Consider the following 18168-nt stretch of genomic DNA (forward strand, 5'->3'; position numbering starts at 1 on the left):
AAGACCAATCAGGTAGAAAACAATAATACGTGCGAGATGAGTAAACGATAAGGGCGGGCGGCAGTTATTGTCATCATTTTTCTTGGTATCAAAGTAATTTGATCTATTGGTAGACGCGGAAGATCAAATTGATATTACGGGAACACAAAATTCTGAAAATGCGTTTTGCACACCATATTTGACGCACAAAATATCACGTAGCGAAAACTATTCTTTCAGTGATTACTGTAGTGATGGTGTCGATTTACGGGCACGATTTTCGGAATGAGTTAAAATAATTTATTTATGAACAGAATTTCAAAAATCGAGCCCGTAAATGCGCATTCTCAGAACTGTGTTCCCGTAATACAAACCTTTGAAAATTAGTTATACATATTATTTTATTTCGATTTACGATTGAGTAGGGCATCCATGGTAAGCAGGCTCGGTTTCAGGGCTTGACGCCTGCCTTTTTAAAGCCTAAATGGAATCCCTATCTTTAATAAAGCTGATAAAAATAGTGTGCGCCTTTACTAATAGAAGTCTAATTGTAAGATGATCGAATTTAACAATTAAAATATCCGAGATTTTTGAAATTTTCAAAAAAATTATTTAGTTTCTTTTACTGTAAATACCCTAAAATTTATCTGAAACTTGTGAACTTTCACTACTGGAATTCTGGATGGTTTCTATGAAAAAAAGACGGTCCAATTAAAATCATTTTTCGCCGGGAACACATTAGTAAAGTACTTTCACACTTGAGGTAACAATTTCTACAAAAAAGTGCAAAACCAGAAGACATGTTTCATCAGATTCCAAACTTCACCTTTTATACTTCCATCCGCTGTGAAATGAACGTGTGTTTTTGGACTATAAGCACCGCCCATATTTGCTCCATATGATGAGAACTAGGAAATCATCACTTGAAAACATTTGATTGGGTGTCTGTGTCTCAAATAGTCTGTTCTATGATCTGAACTGCTAATCGAGAGGATGATAAGATCAAAGTGAGTACGTGACATATTGAAGATTGTTTTATGGAATTTTATTATTTCTGAAAGGGGGAACACCAGAAGACATGTGCATCTGGAAACATGTGCACCTATTCTGAAATATTTTAGGTGAATATATTTTCAAGAACCCAACTGAAGGCCGATAGAATAGCTCCAGAAGCGGATTCTTGCAATTTTTCTTTTCAGAGCTCTTTAGAGGTAGGAATCAGAGGTGGGCGGCCATTGCCGTTTGGCAAGCTTTTCTCCGCAAATTTGGCAAGTCAACAAAATGCCGGTTTCCCAATTTGCCGGAATTTCTCAATTCCCGCAAATTGCCGGATGTCAATTTGCCGGAAGTGTGTTTTTTAAGACGGAAATACTTAAAACTGAGCCATTTTGAAAATTAATATTATTTTCATAGAATTTGCTTACTTTTCAGAATAGATGTAGGAGCATTCATGATAAGTACAATTTTGCCGATTAAAAGAGAAATTCTGAAATTTCCCGAAAAAGTGTGCTAAACCACAATTTGCCGAAAATTTCTGCAATTGCCGTTTTTCGGCAAATAGATCCGGTTTGCCGATTTGCCGGAAATTGTCATTTTCTGCAAATTACCTATTTGTCGTTTGTCGGAAAAAAACGGTTTCCGCCCACCCCTGGTAAAAAATACAATCTGAAAGTTAAAAAAAAAACATCTTAAAATTCTTACAGCCAACCCAATCGTAAAAATTCAGATAAAAAACATTTAACAATCTTTCATAATACTCCCATACTTGCATAAAATTATCTTAAATTCAACAATTTTTCGGCGAAAATACGTTACCCGGTCTCGCCACATCAATTTTTGTTAAATTCGAAAAGGTGTGCGCCTTTAAAGAGTACTGTAATTTCAATTTTCAATCGATTTTACATTTTTTTACGGTTTGTTGAGATTTTAATAAACAAAAAATTATCAAACTCTGAAAAATTGACGAAAATTCCGCGTCAACGAAAGTTTGAGACTACAGTACTCTTTAAGAGCTCGCCCTTTATCTTTTGTAACAAGATTTTGTCGGGTCGAGACCGGATACCTTATTTTTGAGCATAAATCAAAAAAATTTCGCGTCTGAGTAATAATTCTTTTGAAATTTCCAGAAAGTACACCACTGATCTTGATGTGTTCGAACACAAAGTACAGTTTCTGTGTACGTGATATTCTACAAATACAGTTCAATCAGATTCCATGAAAAACGTGCCTTCTGAATTGTCATCATTTTCGGCTAGATAGATTTCTTCTTTTTCGTCTAATTCTCTTATATCTGCCTGATTCGCTAATATGCACCTCCTTTCTCTTGATACATATTTCTCTCGGTCTCACTGTTTTTTTGCAAACGTAACATGTACGCCCTATAGACCGATGAGTTGCGGTTTGAGTTGTGGAGTCGAGGCAACAGGCGCGCCTGGCGTGCAGCAATCCAAAGTTCGACTCCACTCGAGTACTTTCGAAATTGTAACAGTGATCGAGAGTCGGGTGCTAGACTGTAAGTGAGGAATAACATTACCTGACAATGCTGCCTTCCTTCTGAGTTACTTTTTTTTCTCGCTTACTTTTCAAAATAGATGTAGGACAATTTTGCCGATTGAAATTGAAATTCTGAAATTTCGAAAAAAAGATGTGCAAAACCATAATTTGCCGAAAATTCTCGGCAATTGCCGCGTTTCGGCAAATTCGGAAAATCGGTAATTCCTGTAATATTCATTTGGTAAAATTTTTTGGGAAATGTGTATGGTTGAAGTTTTGGAAATTAAATTTGACTATCTAGAAATTAAAATTCATAATGTCAACTCAAATTGAAAACAAATTAGATAACTATTAGATTCGAACATTTTTCAAAAGGAAAACCGATAAAATAAAATAAAATCATTTTTGTCAGAAACGTCTGAAACTTACAAAATGTGTTTCTAATGTTTATACATTCTAAAAAACTTTTATGACATGTATGAAAAATCGGAAGATTCTTGTTCATTCAAAATGCAAAAATTCTGTTAACACTCCAAACATTTTGAAATTCAAGCTCAAAAAGGTTACTGTAATAGTTAATAGTTACTGAAAGTACCCTTTCTACTTCGACAGCTCTTATTCCAGTTGTCTTTGAGTTTATGAAAGTACTTATAAAAGTGATACACGTGTCAAATGCTTTTTTCAATAGTTTCGTAGTTGAAAAAAAAAGTTGATACAGCCAAAGCCAACCGAGATGTGCTTAAACTAGAGCAATGGGGATGCAAGACAAAATATACGGCATTCATTAAAAAAAAAACATTGGGACATAACAATTTTTCACCTTATTACCCTCCACCTTTATAATGAAATGAGAAAGAACAATCATACTGCAAATATTTCTTCCTAATCGTAACCATGTTACTCCCACTACAAGACTACACATGATGTCTCTCTCGACTACAAACACTGTCTCACCAGAAGATGACATTAACAGGTGCGAGGAGACCATCAGGAAAGGGATGACGATGGGAAGGAGTATAAAAGGATCGGGTGGGTACATTTTGATCTCATCAGATCCACTTTTTGGTCTACTTTTTCTACAGTTGTCTAAAACAAAAATGTCCCAAGCGAATCGAGTCCGTTTGTTTCATTCAAGAACTCATGCTTTTGAGGTAAACCCTAAAAAAATTATTTTACTTACATACTGTGAATTCTTAATAATTTCATTAATTCAAAATCATGAAGAAAAATTAAAAAAGTTTTTTTTTAACTTTTCAACTGCGATAAAGCATTGTTTGTCATAATCTTTAAATAAAAACTGTTAACTTATTACTTTAAAATTTCCAGGTTCTAAAAGGCATTGACGTCTCAGGAAAAACATTTGCAATCACAGGAACAACATCTGGAATTGGAATAAACACAGCCGAAGTTCTGGCCTTAGCAGGAGCACATGTCGTTTTGATGAACAGGAACCTGCACGAGTCGGAAAATCAGAAGAAGAGAATTTTGGAGAAGAAGCCGAGTGCGAAAGTCGATATTATTTTCTGTGACCTCAGTGACTTGAAGACAGTACGCAAAGCGGGAGAGGATTATTTGGCTAAAAATTGGTAAGTGAGCTGATTTTTAGAACGATTATAATTCACCAATTTTCGAATTATAACGATTTATACAAATGCATAATGTCAACTTTTTTGGTATTTCTCTAGAGAGAAGCATTCTTCCGAATTATGCCGATTTTTGTCATATGCCTAAAACGTCTTCATGCTGGTAAGAATCAAAACCGGCAAAATGGCAAAAAAAATCCGAAAAACCCCTAAATAAAATTAATTCATCGTTATATCAGGCCAATCCACGGACTAATCCTGAATGCCGGAGTATTCCGCCCAGCAGCTGCAAAAACCAAAGATGGATTCGAATCCCATTATGGTGTCAATGTAGTTGCTCATTTTACAGTATGTCAAATAGTTTTTCTATAAAAATTACGTTTTCTGTTCAGCTTCTTCGCATCCTTCTCCCGGTTGTTCGTCGCTCCGCTCCATCCAGAGTAGTCTTCCTCTCCTCAACTTTGAGTTCCAAACACGGTTTCAAAAAATCTATGGGGATTTCTGAAAAGATGAGTATTCTCCAAGGAGAAGATTCGTCGGCGTCCACACTTCAGATGTACGGAGCTTCAAAGATGGCAGATATGTTGATTGCATTCAAATTGCACAGAGATGAGTATAAAAATGGAATTAGCACATATTCCGTGCACCCTGGAAGTGGAGTCAGAACTGATATTTTCAGGTAATTTGAATTTGTTGTGAATACAGCCTTCCTTATAATTTTGAAAATTTCAGAAACTCCCTACTTGGAAAATTCATCGGATTCGTCACCACACCATTCACAAAGAACGCTAGTCAAGGAGCAGCAACTACAGTATACTGTGCTACTCACCCAGAAGTTGAAAAAATCTCTGGAAAATATTGGGAGTCTTGCTGGGATAACGATAAAATTGATAAGAAGACAGCTAGAGATGAGGAGTTACAGGAAGCGTTGTGGAAGAAATTGGAGCAAATTGATGATCGAATCAATGGATCAATTGATACCTTCTGATTTTGTTTGTAAAGTTATGTGTATGAAAAATCCAAAATTGATTTCAAGTTTTCACCTGTCTGTGAATAAAGTTTTTAAAGGTATTTTTTCTCATACTAAAATAGTTTGTATGTTTTTAAAAATTTGTACAATTTTTTAGAGAATACCACCAATGAAATTCAAACAGAAAAAATGGCTCTGAGTCAATACGCTTTGAGTGATTAGAAAATTTTAAAACTATAGCTATACTTTTAAAAACTATAGCTATACTTTGTGGAAGAAATTGGAGCAAATTGATGATCGAATCAATGGATCAATTGATACCTTCTGATTTTGTTTGTAAAGTTATGTGTATGAAAAATCCAAAATTGATTTCAAGTTTTCACCTGTCTGTGAATAAAGTTTTTAAAGGTATTTTTTCTCATACTAAAATAGTTTGTATGTTTTTAAAAATTTGTACAATTTTTTAGAGAATACCACCAATGAAATTCAAACAGAAAAAATGGCTCTGAGTCAATACGCTTTGAGTGATTAGAAAATTTTAAAACTATAGCTATACTTTTTTCTTTTAAAAATCTTGATTCGCTAACTATAAAACTGATAAATTGCATAAATCGGAACCAATGATCAATAAAACTTCTATTGTCCATTTATTTCCCAAAAATGACCTCTAAATATTTTTGATTATCAGTGTAAATTAGAAAGCCTCAATGTTATCAAGTGACCATTTCTTTTCTCGAAACAAAGGAAGCCTATTGTTACACAATTATTGTGTCAGTTTGACAGCATAAAAGAAGGGAAATTGTAGAGATTTTCTTTATTTTTAATAAAAATTTCAAATGTCCAGTACCTGTAAACTATTACTATTAGTGTCAATATTCGGAGCTGTTGCTGCAAGTGAGTAGAGAATGATTATTTTATATGTTGCACTAAAGTTACTATTATAGATAATTAAAGTTATGTTAAAATCAAAATATAGATCGTCGAATTGTCGAATTGCCAAAAATTTAAGTTCCGCCCACCCTGATGCTTTAATACTTACATTAATGATACATCAATGATCCTTTAATGATACTTTATTACTATTTTGATTATACTTTAACGTCAATCTTCACCCGCTTCCAGCATGGAGCATGAGCGGCTACGCTTGCAACCAGCCCCAACTCTACTCCCAATGTAATTGCCCATCATTCTGTAGTGGATACATGCAGCAACAACCACAGTACTACCAAAGCCCCTGTGGGTACTCATCAGGATGTTCTGGAGGCAGTGGCGGTGGCTATTATCCTAGACGGCGCCACCATAAACACAAGAAGCCACGTAGAAAGTTCAGATTTGACTCCGACGAGGACGAGGATCTTCCACCACCACCACCAAGAAAGAGTGCAAAAATTTCGAGGGTTCACAGTGAGGAGCAAGGATTTATTGAGGAGAAACCAAGAGTCACTGAAACTACAAAAACTGATAGTTCCTGGGAGAATGAGGTAGGATTATTTTCAATACGTTATTGTTGTTTTCAATAAAAGTAGGTTTCAAAATAAATGAAAATAATATCTATTACTCATTGTACTAATAAAATAAATTCACCATTACAGGACCTCTGGGAAAAGAAATTTGTCACCGAATCGACGCATACCAAAGCCGAAGAAAAACTGGATTCAGAAGAGTTTCCTGAAATCACAAGTGAAGAAATTGAGGCAGCAATGCGAAGAAAGACAACCTTACCTCCACGTGTAGTACAACCTCAGCCAGTTGCTCCAGCTGGTGGTGGCCTTGGAGGACTTGGTCTAGGAAATGGTGGACTCTTTGGAATTAGCAGTGGTGTTGGAGTTGGTGTACCAGGAGTCGGACCGATTGGAGTTTCGAGTGGGCTTGGAATTGGAAAGTAACAAAGTAACAATTGCTTCTTACATCTACGTCTCTTCAGTACATTTTGATTGATCTCATACTTTTGTATTTTTGCATTGTTTTCGCGTTGTTTTCCATGAAAACAATAAACTGTTTTTCTCACTTTCAAGATTCTAGACAAAAAGTTGACCTTGATGACCCGTGGTATAAAATACGTGTCCATCTAGTGAGGTTAATGTAATTATCAAAATGAAAAGAGTTCAAGACATTCTGCTATGTTATTCAATTGTTCTGATTTCAAGCGTTCTTTGTAGTAAGACTTCCTTAATTTTGAAATAATTTAAAAATAAGTTGAATTGTTTAGCATTTTATGGTTCGATGACTGGATATGCCTGTAACCATCCAAACATCTATCAATCCTGCAATTGTCAAAGTTTTTGCCAGTAAGTTAAACGTTATTTAATTTCTTGATTAATATCTTTTTCAGACCTTACACACATCCTCATGAAATGTATTATCACCACGGCTACGGCTGTAATGGACATTGTTTAGATCATCAAGAGAGTATGTGTGAAGAGGATGATGAATGTGGTATGAAAAAAAGAAAGAAACACCGAAAAAAGAACAAGAAGAAGAAAAATAAGAAGAAATTCAGGTTTTCAGACGAGGAGGACGATGAGGAGAAGGGTGACTGAATATATATTAAAACTAAATTTTCGTTTTTAATTTTAGTAGCCCATCATAAGAAAAAACCTATAGAAGAAGACGATGATGAATTTCCATTACCTCCAAACTCGGAAGAAGTGGCAGAAGCATCGAAAAGTTCGAAAAAGGAAGAAGACTGGGAAGACGATGACAAGTGGGAACGGAAGTTCGTGAGCCAGACAACAACTCCTGCTCCCAGGCAGGCGGCCAGTGGTGGAGGTCTTGGAGGCCTAGGGTTGGGAAATGGAGGACTATTTGGAATTAGCAGTGGTGTGGGAGTTGGAATACCGGGAGTCGGACCGATTGGAGTATCGAGTGGTCTAGGAATTGGAAAATAACCTTTTGATCGATTATAGTTAGGATTTTTGTTGGAAAATAAATTTATAAAGGAATTTTCATGTAAAATTTTATCTTACATTTGAAAATTTAGTTATTTTTTCTTGAAATTTTATCAAGTAAGTTTTCAAAACTTGATTAGCTTTTAAAAAAATCGAGTTTTTACCAATAATTTCTTATTTTGTACTGAAATGAACAATCTTATATTCTTCTTCAAAAGTATAAATTTTTTCAGACAACTCTGACGAACAATGTTTCTTAAAATTTTTTAATTAACAATTAGGTATTAAAATTGTCGAACGCCGAATACTTAAACAATCTCAAAATTGTCCCCAGATATAAGTCCTTCAAAGCTTTTCATTTTTTTTGATGTATGGCGGTTCAAGACGCCTTTTTTGACAATAAAAATTTTGGTATCCTTTGAAAGCTACTTAGGCATTGCAAACAAGAACAAAAGTTGATTTATAACTTTTCTTGCAGCCTTGAAGTTGGCTAGAGTCAACCCAACGCTCCGCCCACTCACCTCCCTCTTTTCGAACTTTAAGAGGTTGTTTTCCTTCCATGATTTGTGTCAAAACGTGCCCAACTCTAGTAACACTGACTACACTAGCTTCTGCGTCTCCGGTGTCAACACACTATCTCACACAAAATGATTACTTTGGCAGATGTGTTACGATAACCTGTGTGCTGATGGAAAAAGGTGTTTAAGAAATAATGAAAATTGCTCTGAAATACTTATTATACATTCGAAAAAAATGCCCGAAACAAAAAGAGTTCGTCAATTCCATTCCCGGACGTATGCTGACGAAGTAAGAATTTTTTAGTTTTTTCATAATTTTTACTCAAAATTTTCAGGTTCTGAAAGGGATTGATGTGGCAGGGAAAACATATGCTATTACTGGAACCACATCGGGAATCGGTGTTGATACTGCAGAAGTACTGGCCTTGGCTGGAGCTCATGTAGTCTTAATCAATAGAAATTTACGAGCATCGGAAACCCAGAAAAGGAAAATTTTGGAGAAGAAGCCAGATGCGAAGGTTGATATTATTTATTGCGATTTGAGCGATTTGAAGACTGCTAGAAAAGCTGGAGAGGAGTATTTGAAGAAAAAGTGGTTGGTTTTGAGTTTTTTAAAAGTACTTCGCAGAAATTGTAGTGAATGTGAAAAACCTGTTTGATGCTTCAAAATTTGAATCAGGAGAGGCCGGCAATTGCCCTTCGGAAAATTTTTTCATCGACAAGTTTGACAAATCGGAAAATTGCCGGTTACCGATTTGCCGAAAATTTTCAATTCCGGCAAATTGCCGGTTTGCCGATTTGCTGGAAATTTTCATTTTCGGCAAATTGCCGATTTGTTGTATTCCGGATATCAAAATTGCCGGAAATGTTTAGAGGAATTTTTTATAATATGGAAATACTTAAAATTGTTCCTTTTTGAAATGTTTTGCCGTTTTCTTTAGATATTTTCATAGAATTCGTTTACTTTTCAAACTAGATGTAGGAACATTCATAGGATGCGTACAATTTTGCCGATTTAAATTGAATTTCTGAAATTCGTTAATTCGGCGAATTCGGCAAAATTACCCCTGTTCCCCATATTCACTACTCCTTCTTAACTCGAATTTTGTAGGCCAATACATGGACTTATTCTCAATGCAGGAGTCTTTCAACCTGCTGTTGCTAAGACAAAAGATGGCCTTGAATCACATTTCGGTGTTAATGTCCTTGCTCATTTTACAGTAAGTGTTTTTCACTAAATTAATCAATTTCCGTTTTCACATCCCATCTTCTCCGAATCCTGCTTCCAGTGGTTCGACTCTCCGCGCCGTCCAGAATTGTAATACTTTCTTCAACTCTCAGTTCCAGACATGGTTTCAAAAAATCTATGGGAATAACTGAGAAGTTGAAAATTCTTCAAGAAGAGAAAGCTTCTGCGTCATCTCTTCAGCTTTATGGAGCTTCGAAAATGGCAGATATGCTGATTGCATTCAAATTACACAGAGATGAGTATAAAAATGAAATTAGCACATATTTCGTGCATCCCGGGGATGGAGTTAGAACCGACATTTTCAGGTAGGAACTTTTTCATAACTGAGTCAAATTGAAAAAAAAAGTTTTAAGAGATTCTACACTCGGAAAGGTGCTAACTGTTCTCTCAACGCCTTGTATAAAAAACTGCAGCCAGGGGGCAGCGACAACAGTATACTGTGCTACTCACCCAGAAGTTGAAAAAATCTCTGGAAAATATTGGGAGTCTTGCTGGGATAACGATAAAATTGATAAGAAGACAGCTAGAGATGAGGAGTTACAGGAAGCTTTATGGAAGAAATTGGAGGAGCTGGACGATGGCATTAATGGTCAAGTCACTGCATTCTGATAATTGTGATTAACAATTCATTGCCTATTTTTTTACAGATAAAAACCTGAGAAAATTTCAAAAACCAGTAATATACTAAATTTTCAATATATAAGATAAGTTAACAATTATTTATGCTTGAATTTATAAAATAAAACCAGTGAACATGAAAGCCGAAAATAATGTCAAAAATATTACAAAAATGATGGAAAAATTGGAAAACCTGTTACACATATGCTTGTTATTACACGTATGACAACCCGAAACTCCCCCCACTTGTTCACAAATCGATTGGGCCTGATGACAGGATTCGTTTGGGAGGCCAGCAGCGGATCGGAGCACTGAAAGACCACATCCACGTGCAGTGAATGGCTCTGAAATTAAAGTGTTTAAGCTTGAAAATAGTCAAAAGTGGCTAAAATTTATTGAAATTGGTGTATAACACAAATAACGTTTTTTTTTTTTCAATTTGCTTTTAAACATATTCATCTCTTTTTGCTTTTATGACAATTTTCATAAAACTGAAGTTTACAAGAAAATGCGAACTCAATTTTTCCAACTTGAACGGAATTTTCACTTTATAATTTTTTTCCGTGTTATAAATGTGATAATAACTTGAAACAAATATGTCTAAAAATCTAACTTCAAGAAACTTTTTGTCGAGAATTTCGATCTGAATGTTTTTTCAGATCATTTTCTCCCTATTTTAAAGGCCTACAGAATTCCTGTTTTTGCAGACTTTTGATGGTTTCCTGGGTGTTTGGAAATAGGTCGAGAACCTTTTCCGGAATTTCAAAATTTAGAAAAAAAACCCCCATCCCAGTGAATAACTCGATCATATAAATTGCTTAGTCTGAAAATATTATTTCGTTCAGATGGAAAAATTGAAAAAGGACTCATAAATTTGTTCGAAAATTGTTGGATTTTTTCTGGCAATTTTCAGAAAATTTTTGAGCACTTTTAAAAAGTTCCAACTTATGTAAGTAAATTAAATTTCAAATAAAACAAGTATTATTATATTTTAGATCAATAAATTATTTTGAAAAAAAATTATTGAGACAACACACTTGCTCATTTTTCAGGTTCCATTAATATTTAAAAAATACTACCTTCAATCCCAGTGCATGTGAATTTGAAACATTCCGTCGTTTCAGCAGGACATTGTACAGGTGAGAATATTTTTTTCTCTCCTTCTACACACCATAAGCTATCTGAATGAAGACATTTTCCCAAGCAAAGCAAATAATTGGCATACCTGGTGCTACCTCTTGCCCATTTGCTGCAGGCGTCGATGGAATGAGAACAAGAAACAATATATAAAAGTTTATAGCATATATTAAAATCATGATAATCGCACTGATGTTAAGTGGAATTTTTGAAAAATCAATAGTGTTCAAAAAATTGAACCAAAATCAAGTTCTTCTTTCAATCAGAAATTAAACAAGTAGTCAAAGCAGTAAGGAGAAGCTCCCCCCAACCAAATCGGCAAAGTCAACAAGACACCAGGTATTAGTCTCTCTACTCGTATCGTTTGTTTTGTTTGTGTGCACCTATGTGTGCTCAAAAATAGGCCAAAAAGATAGTTACATGAGGAGATGCAGTAGCTTGTTAAGTGGTGGGAATCCAATACCATCTTATTTTTTGACAGTTTTGTGCAACATGTGTATTTAGGCTGGCCATATAAAGCTAAACTGGCTATATTTTTAAAGGATTAAAAATATAGCCAGTTTAGCTCTATATGGCCAGCCTACAGTAAATCTTCAAATGTATTTTTGAAACCCCGTTTTTCAACTATTATAATTCAGGAGGTCAACCAGTTTGCATATAAAAAATTCTAGATGATTGAACCTGCAATTTCGGATTTCATCGACAATGTTGGACTGCTATAAATGTCGTCAGGCTGAATCTTCAGGCTAAGAATTTCATATTTCAGAATATTGGGCAGTAATACGTTTAATGATACTTTCTGATGTTATTCAAAATTCAGCGCATATGCCGGGCACAATGAACACATCCCAAGGACCCTTCCACGGGACACCGTACTACGAAAATATGTACGAGTTTGTCACGTCCAACGGGAGATTGGACATTGAGCGGCACAATTCCCTGAAGTCGCATCGATGTGCACATAATTTTTTTGAGCGTACCAAGTTAAAAAACGAACAAGCAATCACCGCCATAACTTATTTCTTTCAAATCATCTGCTTTATTAGCTAGAATATAAAAATGCTAACGAAACTAGACATTTATACTTTTCAAATTGAACGACTTGTGCTTGGAGTTCCATCAGCAATGATCACAACCACATCCGTTATTGTCCTTATTGTCCTTATTGTCCTTATTGTCCTTATTGTCCTTATTCTCCTTATTCTCATCATCTCCTTCATCTCCGCCATCCTCCTTCTTCTTCTTTCTCTCCGGCAACGTGTGCCCTCTGCAGTGCTCCGTCTCGTACTCATTCGGCTCCCAAGTGGACGGATCATCCCATTGACGTGGTGCCACGTAGATGCAGCAGCAGTTGGACTTCAGACGACCCATATGTTCGTTGTCTGAAATTCAAGTAAGGTTATCTGAAACTTTTAAAGCAAATAACATACCAACAACTCCTTCAGCCCAAGTAACGTGCGGTGGGCTCGGTGGTGCTCTGAGACGAAGCACGTGCTCCTCTTGAACTTCCTCCTGGTCCTCAGACTTGACAACGAGAGTAGTTGTGGTGGTGTTTGACTGAGCCATTGCTATTTTGATTAATACAATTCTTGAGATATAAATTATTGACGTGGGGAAGTTGATGTTTAAATACGTGGTTGGGTTTTAAATCCGAGAATTTCACGCTATTGGTTAAATTATTTATATATATTTTTTTAATGTGATGAAAAATTTGATTTAAATTTATTTGAAAAGCTTGCCAGATACAGTATTTTATCAAACATACAAAATTCTCAGAATTTTTTTAAAAGTCTAATTATAAACTTTGGTCTTTCGGTGCTATTTTAAGATAATTAAAGAAAAAACAGCCCCTCGAAGTGAGCTTATTCAAATTTTTCCGAGTTTTCTAATACAGATTCGAAAGAACTTTGAACCCCTGGCCTTGTTCATCTCCATTTTTACAATCAGTTTCAGTTTTACACTAACTGCACCCTTTGTCTTCATCACTGAAGCGATAACAATCACTTTTCTCGTATCACGAGATTATCAACATGATTTTATCATTTAACTTTATTTTGAGAATTACTATTACTACTAATCTGTTTTTATTAGTAATATCGAATTCGAAAACGAAATTACCATCTTCAAAAAACAATAGAATTATTGAAGCGATCGCGAATTTTTGTACAAGCTTCAATGGCTATGATAGTGGTTTTTGTGGGGATTATGCAAAACTTAGAAAAGGTTTGCACGGTCAAAAAAAAAATTAAAAATATGCATCATTTCAGAGCGAGCCAGTTCAAATGCAACTGTTACTTCACCAGAAGACATATTAAATAAGACGGCGTCGGCGGAAAAACCTGGCCCAGTAATACCAGGGCCGGGTGAAATTTTATTCAAAGAAGGAAATGAAACTACACTGTTGAATCCCAAGGATATGACAGAGCCGGATGAGGAAATTGATGGGCTAAGTAATTTTTATTTCAGTTTCAAGATTTTTTCTTTGATATATTTTTGTTATATCCATAACTATGGTAAATTATATAAAAATTATTGTTTATTTAGAACAGCAAAAAATATAACGAGCTCATCGTCAGTGAATGACTAATTTTTTAAGCTGTCAGAATCTTTCGTGAAATTATTTAAAAAAATTTTATAAAAAAAAATTAAAAAAAAAATTTGGTCACGGTCCACCAATAAAAACCATTATTTGAGCTATGATAAATTTAGAATGTTTTACTTTACATTTAAAAACACGATATCAAATATTGTATGTCCGAAAACTAAAACTGTCTAAACTTATTTTGAAATTAATTTTTTGAGGCCAATTAAATTTAAGAGATTTAAACGTTTCAAAAAACCATATAACATCATTACAAATGAAAAGAAATACTAAGAAAAATAATCCAAGAAACTATCTGAGTGTCTAATATTAAACAAATCATACCAAATTTAACTTCAGCCCAACAGCAAATTCAAGACGAGCTTCGGAAAATAATCCAAGAGGAGCTTGCAAAGAAAACAATTCAGAAGACATCCCCCGACGACCCGGTAAAAGATTCCAATTTTTATACAAGACCCTGGAGCAAATTATTTTAGGCGTGCAGTAATTTGCGCGACGAATATGATGAAGTTTGCTTCTCCACTCCACCACTAGCTGCTTTTCAAGAAACTAGAGAATTCTGTCTGGCTTTTGTGAAAAATTGCCAAAACTCTCTGTTAACCAATGTTTTCACAAATGTAAAGTGAGTTTTTTTTTTCAGAATATTAAGGTTTCCAGAATTTCATTTTCAGAAATTTCAAAATCGACTTTTCAATTTATTGCAAGAAACATCGTGAACGTTTTCGATACGTGTGCCCAGATCCCTTGAGATTTCAAAGTTTTGCGGAAAATGTAAGTTGGAAAATCTGAATGTTTAATTTTGTCTTGAAACTACGATACCCGGTCTCGACACGACAAATTTTCGTTGTGCGCCTAGAATTCACCATAATAGCCGAATGAAAAACATTAATGAGAATTTTCAATTAAAAAAAAATTCTTTTTAATTTCCAAAATTTTCAAATATTTGATAGCCCTCCTTTTTCCGAAAATTGAATGAATTTTCTAAAAATATTTTTAAAATTTTCTTTCAATAATAATTTCGAAAACTCAAAAGTGAATGTGACCTAATTAGCCATATTTAAAATAGATTTTTGCGCCAAAATACTGAATTTCGCAACAATATATGGAAAAATTAAAACTCAAAATTTGCGCCAAATATGTTCAAAAAAAATTTTCGTGAAAAAATATTGGAATTTCAAACTCTAGTCGGAATTTGAAATTTTTTAAAAGAAGAATGTCTTTCAATTTTAAATATTTTCAGGCAGTAGACTTTTGTGTACGCTACCAAGAGAGATGTCCAAATGAACCACTACCAGCAGAGCCAATACAATTTCATCGAAAAGACGAAGGCCATATTTACACAAGGGAAATTGAATTTTGGTGTACTCGGACTAAACGAACTGCTTATAATTATTGCACTGAGCCCGACCTGCTGAGAGTTTATAAGTATGCAATGTTTTGTGGAATGTACAAATATGCATGTATTGATGTTTATAAGAGAGTTATTTATGGATAAACTGATTTTTTTGTGAATATTTGGACACTAATAAAATATTCTTTAATTTCGAAATATTATTGTTTCATAAAAAATCATCCAGGTGTTGTCCGGCATCATAGTTGCTCATTCCGGAACACTTAATTTCCATAAGCACACACGGGTTGACGGAGGCTGGCTGAAACATAAAATGTTCAAGTTATCACTTGTTAGTGATAATAAAAGTTGCAGACAGATGTGAGACTTGCGTGGGGGTTGATAAGGGAACAAAGTGATAGATTGTTATTTGTGAAATTTAGATTTGAGAAATAAGGAGTTTTTGAATTTTGTGCTTAAATTTTCTGGAAAATCAAACTTGAATTTTGATCCAAAAATCGCTTTAAAAATGTTTTTGTAACCACACAAAAAATCTTTTAGGAAAAATTAAATGAACATTTAATTTTTTGAGAGCGGCCCAAAATTTTCGGAAAATTTGAAATTAGCTTCAAGTTTTGCGCCAAATTTTTTATTATTTGAAATATTAACTTTGCGGCAAAAATTTTTGAATACATATATTTAATGTTAACTTTTCTTGTTGAAAATCAGAAACTAAAAAGGCACCACACTATAATGAAAAGAATACCTCCTGTTGCCATCTGCTTCGAAATTCTTCCCATTTCTTGATCAATCGATGGCAATTATTCGTGCATTCCAAATACTGATGGCACAGATCTTTTGCAACTTGACACGTATCACTGTAATAGTTTTCCGGGAGAAAATCGTGCTTGAAATTCTCGACACGCAGAAATTCAAGTTCTTGGGCTACAATTTCTCAGTTAGTGTCTGTTGAAGAATGAATAGGCCGTACCGTTGTCAAAATGAATCCCAAGTTCCGATAAATCTTTGCCGTATTCGCAAATAACGAGACAAAATAAAGGAAGCAGACAGGAAAATTGAAAATTGATTTTTTTTTCAATTGAAATGAAAAACATTTTAATACTTAAAAAAAGATTGGAACTTGTCACGTGAATACGCCGTAAAGTTTTTTTTTCGAAGAACATTTTTTGTGGTCTTTTCATGTAAAAAGGTGACCTACACCTGTCTACACGACTTCCTGATACCAAATTAGGAGGTAGGTAGGCAAGTAGGCACTGAGGAACTAACTCCATCTGTAGACAATTTTTTTACTGCACGTGTTTAAAATTCCACAACTATATGACTAACTTTTGGGATCATCTGTCTTATCACCAGTAATCAAAATTCCAAATGTTGTGTGCGTGAGAAACTGAAAGATTTTTTGGTGGAAAAATAGTTTTCATGCGGATGTTATTATTTTGTTGGTAATATACTTGCCAAACAATGTGGAAAATCTTATAACAGACCATTGGAATACGTCATGAAATTTTAGCACACCTATAGTACCACTACAGTATTCTCACATTATCCATCGACTAAGCCAACCCACTTCACCTTCAAAGTACAAAAACCTTTTTTCTAAAGCTATAATCCTAAAAAACAACAAGGTATACCTACAGTACAACTACAGTACCCCCGTCAGTACCCATCACGCTAAAAAGTGGTGAAATGACCCCTTTCTGTATTTTCCAATCAAAATTATTTTTATGTAAAGTTTCCTGTTTTTTCAGAAAAGTTATCACATTTCACAACCACACCAACTTTCTCTACACTACAACGAGTAGAGTTCGCTCGACAATTTGGGTGTGGTAGCACACGAAAACTGATAACATAAACAATTACTGGGTCCAAATCTATGAATTTGGCAAGAGCTTGGGCATGTAGAGAGGCTCCAGAGTATTTGAAAACCAAAAATCGCATTAACAGCAATGTTTTTGTGCTTCAATTAAAAATTTTTCGTGTTGAAATTTGAAGTACATATCAGGGTGTGGTGATAAGAAATGTAAACGCTGTTATCAGTAGAATTGAAACTAGAGAACTCGAAAAAGGTTTGTAAAAAAGTAGGCAGGCACGTCTTCAGGTGCCTGACATTATTAAATCGGGCAGAATACTTTTTTGGAAACCAAAAATGTATTTTTTGGCTTGGTGTAATCACACTTTTTTGAATATGAAGAAAGAAATTTCGTTTTTCAATTTACAGATTATTTGAATTTTCGATCATTTAAATGTCAGAAAAAGCTGAAACAACTGTGAAAAGAAATTATAAAATGTTTGAAATTATTTAATGATTTTTTTAAATTTTGGTTTTCAAAATATCCTTTTTTTTTGGACTTTTCCAACAAATTTAATTGGATTTTTTAAAAGGAATCGTTTAAAAACCAAAGAAGGCTAATTAAACTTGTTTAAACACAAATAATTCAAAAAGTGGGAAAAATTTAAAAAAATATTTATATATACATAAATTTTCAGTTATAATCGACCCAATTTCTGTAATCTAATTGTAAGGCCAACCTCCCCCCACTGACTTTTTCTTCAATATTTTTTTTTGATTTTTAAAAGTCTTCTCTAAAACACCAAAAAAATAAGAGATTTCCTCATTTCAATTGTTGCGGTTTTCATATCACGTTTACAGTGAGCAATTTCTATCAAGCGTCATTTTTTTCACCGAAACCACAAGAATGGCGCCAGTAAGTCAAGGCCGTCACTTTTTTTTGTGTATTTCCTCATAGTTATCTTTTCTTTACACGAGACCTGAAACATTT

The 18168-nt window shown here is 34.4% G+C and overlaps 8 protein-coding genes and 3 non-coding genes across 16 annotated transcripts; 7 read left to right on the plus strand and 4 right to left on the minus strand.

Moving 5' to 3' along the window:
- Window positions 1-2263: 2263 nt before the first annotated feature.
- Window positions 2264-2547, plus strand: K10H10.14. Its single transcript, NR_051912.1, has one exon. It is a non-coding gene; the product is annotated as an Unclassified non-coding RNA K10H10.14 (non-coding RNA).
- Window positions 2461-2540, plus strand: K10H10.11. Its single transcript, NR_051913.1, has one exon. It is a non-coding gene; the product is annotated as an Unclassified non-coding RNA K10H10.11 (non-coding RNA).
- An 848-nt stretch (window positions 2548-3395) lies between the features above and the next one.
- Window positions 3396-5125, plus strand: dhs-8 (SDR family NAD(P)-dependent oxidoreductase; the record flags this gene model as incomplete). Of its 4 annotated transcripts, none has more annotated exons than NR_002361.1 (5): window positions 3396-3501; window positions 3799-4058; window positions 4295-4403; window positions 4448-4734; window positions 4788-5043. NR_002361.1 is itself a non-coding variant. In NM_001027079.3 (5 exons), 5 exons carry the CDS (start codon window positions 3396-3398, stop codon window positions 5041-5043), a joined length of 1140 nt encoding a protein of 379 aa, NP_001022250.1. The 4 variants fall into 4 exon arrangements, 3 of the variants coding, with proteins under 3 accessions (NP_001022250.1, NP_001368222.1, NP_001293543.1); NM_001027079.3 differs by having other exon boundaries at window positions 3396-3623; window positions 4788-5125; NM_001381658.1 differs by lacking the exon at window positions 3396-3501 and adding an exon at window positions 3570-3623.
- A 666-nt stretch (window positions 5126-5791) lies between these two features.
- Window positions 5792-7033, plus strand: K10H10.4 (the record flags this gene model as incomplete). 2 transcript variants are annotated; one of them, NM_064609.6, is made up of 3 exons in its annotated part: window positions 5792-5919; window positions 6148-6506; window positions 6618-7033. In NM_064609.6, 3 exons carry the CDS (start codon window positions 5862-5864, stop codon window positions 6909-6911), a joined length of 711 nt encoding a protein of 236 aa, NP_497010.2. The 2 variants fall into 2 exon arrangements, with proteins under 2 accessions (NP_497010.2, NP_001293545.1); NM_001306616.3 differs by lacking the exon at window positions 5792-5919 and having other exon boundaries at window positions 6156-6506; window positions 6618-6911.
- Window positions 6493-6825, minus strand: K10H10.15. Its single transcript, NR_131427.1, has 2 exons — window positions 6748-6825; window positions 6493-6693 (listed from the first exon to the last, which is right to left on the minus strand).
- Window positions 7034-7116: 83 nt separating the features above from the next.
- On the plus strand, window positions 7117-7913 carry K10H10.5 (uncharacterized protein; the record flags this gene model as incomplete). The annotated part of the gene is made up of 4 exons (NM_064610.3): window positions 7117-7183; window positions 7235-7313; window positions 7358-7557; window positions 7603-7913. Exons 1-4 carry the CDS (start codon window positions 7120-7122, stop codon window positions 7911-7913), a joined length of 654 nt encoding a protein of 217 aa, NP_497011.2. The 5' UTR covers window positions 7117-7119.
- A 753-nt stretch (window positions 7914-8666) lies between these two features.
- On the plus strand, window positions 8667-10289 carry K10H10.6 (Ketoreductase domain-containing protein; the record flags this gene model as incomplete). Its single annotated transcript, NM_001377901.1, has 5 exons — window positions 8667-8720; window positions 8767-9026; window positions 9543-9651; window positions 9699-9985; window positions 10034-10289. The coding sequence occupies 5 exons, from the start codon at window positions 8667-8669 to the stop codon at window positions 10287-10289; spliced, it is 966 nt and encodes a 321-aa protein (NP_001364610.1).
- Window positions 10290-10384: 95 nt separating this feature from the next.
- Window positions 10385-11715, minus strand: K10H10.12 (uncharacterized protein). The gene is made up of 3 exons (NM_001129150.3): window positions 11524-11715; window positions 11378-11479; window positions 10385-10642 (listed from the first exon to the last, which is right to left on the minus strand). Exons 1-3 carry the CDS (start codon window positions 11612-11614, stop codon window positions 10413-10415), a joined length of 423 nt encoding a protein of 140 aa, NP_001122622.1. The 5' UTR covers window positions 11615-11715; the 3' UTR covers window positions 10385-10412.
- A 743-nt stretch (window positions 11716-12458) lies between these two features.
- On the minus strand, window positions 12459-13033 carry K10H10.7 (Protein phosphatase 1 regulatory subunit 11). The gene is made up of 2 exons (NM_064612.2): window positions 12866-13033; window positions 12459-12817 (listed from the first exon to the last, which is right to left on the minus strand). Exons 1-2 carry the CDS (start codon window positions 12999-13001, stop codon window positions 12555-12557), a joined length of 399 nt encoding a protein of 132 aa, NP_497013.1. The 5' UTR covers window positions 13002-13033; the 3' UTR covers window positions 12459-12554.
- Window positions 13034-13135: 102 nt separating this feature from the next.
- K10H10.10 (DUF19 domain-containing protein) lies at window positions 13136-15591 on the plus strand (the record flags this gene model as incomplete). Of its 2 annotated transcripts, NM_001027078.5 has the most annotated exons (6): window positions 13136-13658; window positions 13703-13885; window positions 14377-14465; window positions 14514-14659; window positions 14709-14808; window positions 15278-15591. In NM_001027078.5, the coding sequence occupies 6 exons, from the start codon at window positions 13466-13468 to the stop codon at window positions 15530-15532; spliced, it is 966 nt and encodes a 321-aa protein (NP_001022249.1). The 2 variants fall into 2 exon arrangements, with proteins under 2 accessions (NP_001022249.1, NP_001293546.1); NM_001306617.1 differs by lacking the exon at window positions 13136-13658 and having other exon boundaries at window positions 13852-13885; window positions 15278-15532.
- Window positions 15507-16659, minus strand: K10H10.13 (DUF19 domain-containing protein; the record flags this gene model as incomplete). The annotated part of the gene is made up of 3 exons (NM_001267503.2): window positions 15507-15689; window positions 16134-16312; window positions 16359-16659. The coding sequence occupies 3 exons, from the start codon at window positions 16657-16659 to the stop codon at window positions 15597-15599; spliced, it is 573 nt and encodes a 190-aa protein (NP_001254432.1). The 3' UTR covers window positions 15507-15596.
- Window positions 16660-18168: the final 1509 nt, after the last annotated feature.

This window comes from Caenorhabditis elegans, chromosome II, assembly GCF_000002985.6.
Source record: "Caenorhabditis elegans chromosome II".
Taxonomy (NCBI): domain Eukaryota; kingdom Metazoa; phylum Nematoda; class Chromadorea; order Rhabditida; family Rhabditidae; genus Caenorhabditis; species Caenorhabditis elegans.